A 3,217-nucleotide genomic window follows, 5' to 3' on the forward strand; every position below is an offset into this window, starting at 1 on the left:
CCACCCCCCATCTGTACTGAACTAGGAAAATTGGGCAGGTGTTGTGGTGAGGACCTGTCACTTTAGTATTGAGAGCCTCAGGCAAGGAAGATCACTTGAACTCAGGAGTTTGAGGTCATTGTGAGCTGGGATGATGCCATGGCCTTCTAGCCTGGGCAAGAGAATGATCATCTTTCCCAGAAAAAAAAAGAGAGAGAGAGAGAAATTGATTTTGCCTCTGTGAAGGGTTGACATATTTTACACATTGCCCAGGAAGCCCCTGTATTCCACTGCAAGGTACCACTGCAGGGCTACACCCCATGCCCATCACATCTTGTCATCAACATGATTCCCCCATTGTGCCCTCTGTGCTCCTCAGCCCCTTCTTCCTGCTCCTGCCACAGGAAATTCCCTGGGCCTGTCTCAGCAGGGCTACTGCAGCTGTCTTCTGAGGAGCATCCCTTGGCCTTCAGTCCTGCATCCACACATACCACTCTGCTCCCTGCACCCAGGGGGCATCTGAATGCCCGATAGACCAAGCAGCCACCCTGAGTACCCACTGCCATGGGTTTCACAGCAAGAGCATGATTTCTGGCCCATGTGCAGGGTCAAAGGCATCCAGGGCCTAGCTTCACCCACCTGCCTATCTCCCTGTGCTGGACTTGGGCTTGTCCGGCCCAGGAGGACCCTGTCACACCGAGGTCGGTGCCTGCTTACCGTGGGTCTGGGGTAATGACATCCTGTCATGCAGGAGCCCTGCCCACCCTCTTTCACAGGCTGCCAGGTGCAGCTCTCCAGGTCTCAGCTCTCACCACACATCAGGGACCCTCCGCAAATATGGGAGGGCCCCCAGCCAGCATGTCCTACTCGGTCACAACCCCTGCATCTCTTGTCCCTCTGCCTCCCAGCTGTCCAAGTTTCTAGGTCAAGGACCAAACCCTGTTGTCCTAAGGTGTGCTGATTTCACGTTCCCACTACTGTCCCCTGCTGTCCTTGGCACTGAGTCAGAGGCTAAAACCATCTTGAAGGGCCGGTGTATCCTAGTGTCATATTGGTCGTGGACATGGGCTCTGCACCCAAAGTATCCCTGTTCCTATCTGTTTCAGACATGTCCTGTCTATGGGCCCTTCTCAAAAGACTCAGACCTGCATTATATGGGTTCTTAGGCTCCAGGCCCCTCTCTCTACCAGAACATGGACTGAAGGTCCCAAGGCATGGCTGGCTAAATCCAGGGAAGTGTAGGACCACGGAGCCTGACAGAAGAATCTTGAACAAGGAGCCTCTAAGGCTATGATTAAATCAAACTCCTGAAAAATGCTCCCGAAGAAGAACAGAAATAAGACCTAGGCCAGGCCCCAGCCCAGTGTGATACCTGAGTGAGTCCGAGAAGGCCTCGATGCCATACTTGGAGATACAATAGCCACCACCAAAAAGTGAGACCCGGCCCAGGATACTGGAGACGTTGACCACGCGGCCCCTGGCCTTCCTCACTAAGGGCAGCAGGCCCAGAGTCACCTCGATCACCCCCAGCAGGTTCACATTCAGTATGGTTACAAAGTCCTGTTTTGTGAGCCACTGGTTGGGGGCCGCAGACTGGGAGATGCCAGCGTTATTCACCAGGCCCCAGAGTCCTGGGGACAGAGGGAGATGAGAGCAACACTGTGTTGAGCCTGTACAGTTGGACACGGTTAGGTTCAAGCTCACATCCCAGTCGAGTGAGAGCACTGTGGTGTGTCCTGGGAGGGACAGTGAGACAGAACAAATCTCAACACAACATCTGTGGGCTTAGACGCTGCCCCGACGGGACTGGGGACGGCACCCATGCTTTTCTGCTTCCTTTATTCTCCACAGCCTGGTAGACAGCAAGCATTGACCCCACATTTGATCACTGTGGGACCTGATGTGGAGGAAATACCATGCTTCCATTAGTCAGGAAACACGATGACACGTATTTGGTTAATTGCTCATTTATGTGCCCCTTGCAACATCATACACATTCACCTGCATGTCCTGGTTTTCTGGAAAGCTGACACAGTGACTGCTCAACATCTGTCTGTTGGTGGGAAAAGGGAGAGGAGATCCAGAGAGTGAGGAAGACGGGGAGGAGGGGAAGAGAGAAAGAGAAAAGGAGAAGAGACATGGCTAAAATCCGGGTGGAGTTTGGTTGGGAAGAACAGACATAAAATCCTTTGTGGGAAAGAACTTGGAGAACAGCCTGCATTTGGTCTCTGGACACTGGCCCTGGAACTTCCTGAAAACTGAGGAACATTCAAACAGGAAGTTAAGGGAAATTCCAATGGGCAGACTTTGGGGAGAAGACAAGGCTTCACCACCCCACCACCCAGCACACAGACTCCATCCCCTGCCACAACTTGTCACCTCCTCCCACCCACCAGAAGGCCACCTAGCTCCTTGCCCTGCAGTCCCGTGTTCACTCCACTCTGGGACAATCTCTTGGAAGATGCAGACACACCATCCCAAGGATTGAAAGGCAGCAGACCTTCCCAGCTATAGACCTCAGGGAGGAGCAACAGAGGAGCCTCTGAGCCATGGCAGGTGGTGTCTTTACTTGATCTGGAAGAACTGGCCCAAGACTCTCCCCTGCCCTCATGGAGATACACCTTCCTTTGTCAGGATGTTTTATTTCTGGTGGGTGTGGTGGCTCAGGCCTGTAATCTTAGCACCCTGGGAGGCCAAGGTGGGGGGTTTCCTGAGCTAATGGATTCGAGACCAATCTTAACAAAAGCCAGAATGTGTCTCTAAAAAATACGCAGGGTTGTGGCAGGTTCCTGTACTCCCAGCTAAAGGGAGGCTGAGGCAAGAGAATCACTTGAGGCTACAAGTTGCAGGTTGTTCTGAGCTATGATGCCACAGCACTCTACCAAGAGTGACACAGTGAGACTCTGTCTCAAAAAAAAATATATATATATATATATTTAATTTCTTCCTAAGAATACAATCAATATACATACTTGCAGTCATGCAGGCCAGTAAACATTTACCAGGGTGCCATTGATAACAATAAAAATAGGGAAAATGACCATATCCGAACACTGCGTGTGGTTTGAATAGGTAATGCTGTATCAAGGAAAGAACACCCTGAGCATCATATACTATGTCTTGAGAAACGTTTTCATTACCTGGAAAAAAATGTTCATCTTTTTCTGGCAGAATGCAATGGGATATAAACTGCTAACAAAATATAATCCCATTATAGCAACATGTAAATCACATTTAC

The 3,217-nt window shown here is 50.8% G+C and overlaps 1 protein-coding gene across 1 annotated transcript in view; it reads right to left on the bottom strand.

Moving 5' to 3' along the window:
- Nucleotides 1–2,961, bottom strand: part of LOC100944402 (retinol dehydrogenase 16-like) — a 4,797-nt gene extending 1,836 nt beyond the window's left edge. Inside the window, exons 1-3 of the mRNA XM_023513652.1 lie at nt 2,952–2,961; nt 1,285–1,763; nt 1,167–1,201 (exon numbers count right to left, since the gene is read on the bottom strand). Coding sequence (XP_023369420.1) covers nt 1,167–1,201; nt 1,285–1,763; nt 2,952–2,961 — 524 coding nt within the window. The remainder of the gene's footprint in view (nt 1–1,166; nt 1,202–1,284; nt 1,764–2,951) is intronic.
- Between the last annotated feature and the right edge of the window lie 256 nt (nt 2,962–3,217).

This window comes from Otolemur garnettii, unplaced genomic scaffold (genome assembly GCF_000181295.1).
Source record: "Otolemur garnettii isolate 467f Iridium unplaced genomic scaffold, OtoGar3 scaffold00043, whole genome shotgun sequence".
NCBI lineage: Eukaryota > Metazoa > Chordata > Mammalia > Primates > Galagidae > Otolemur > Otolemur garnettii.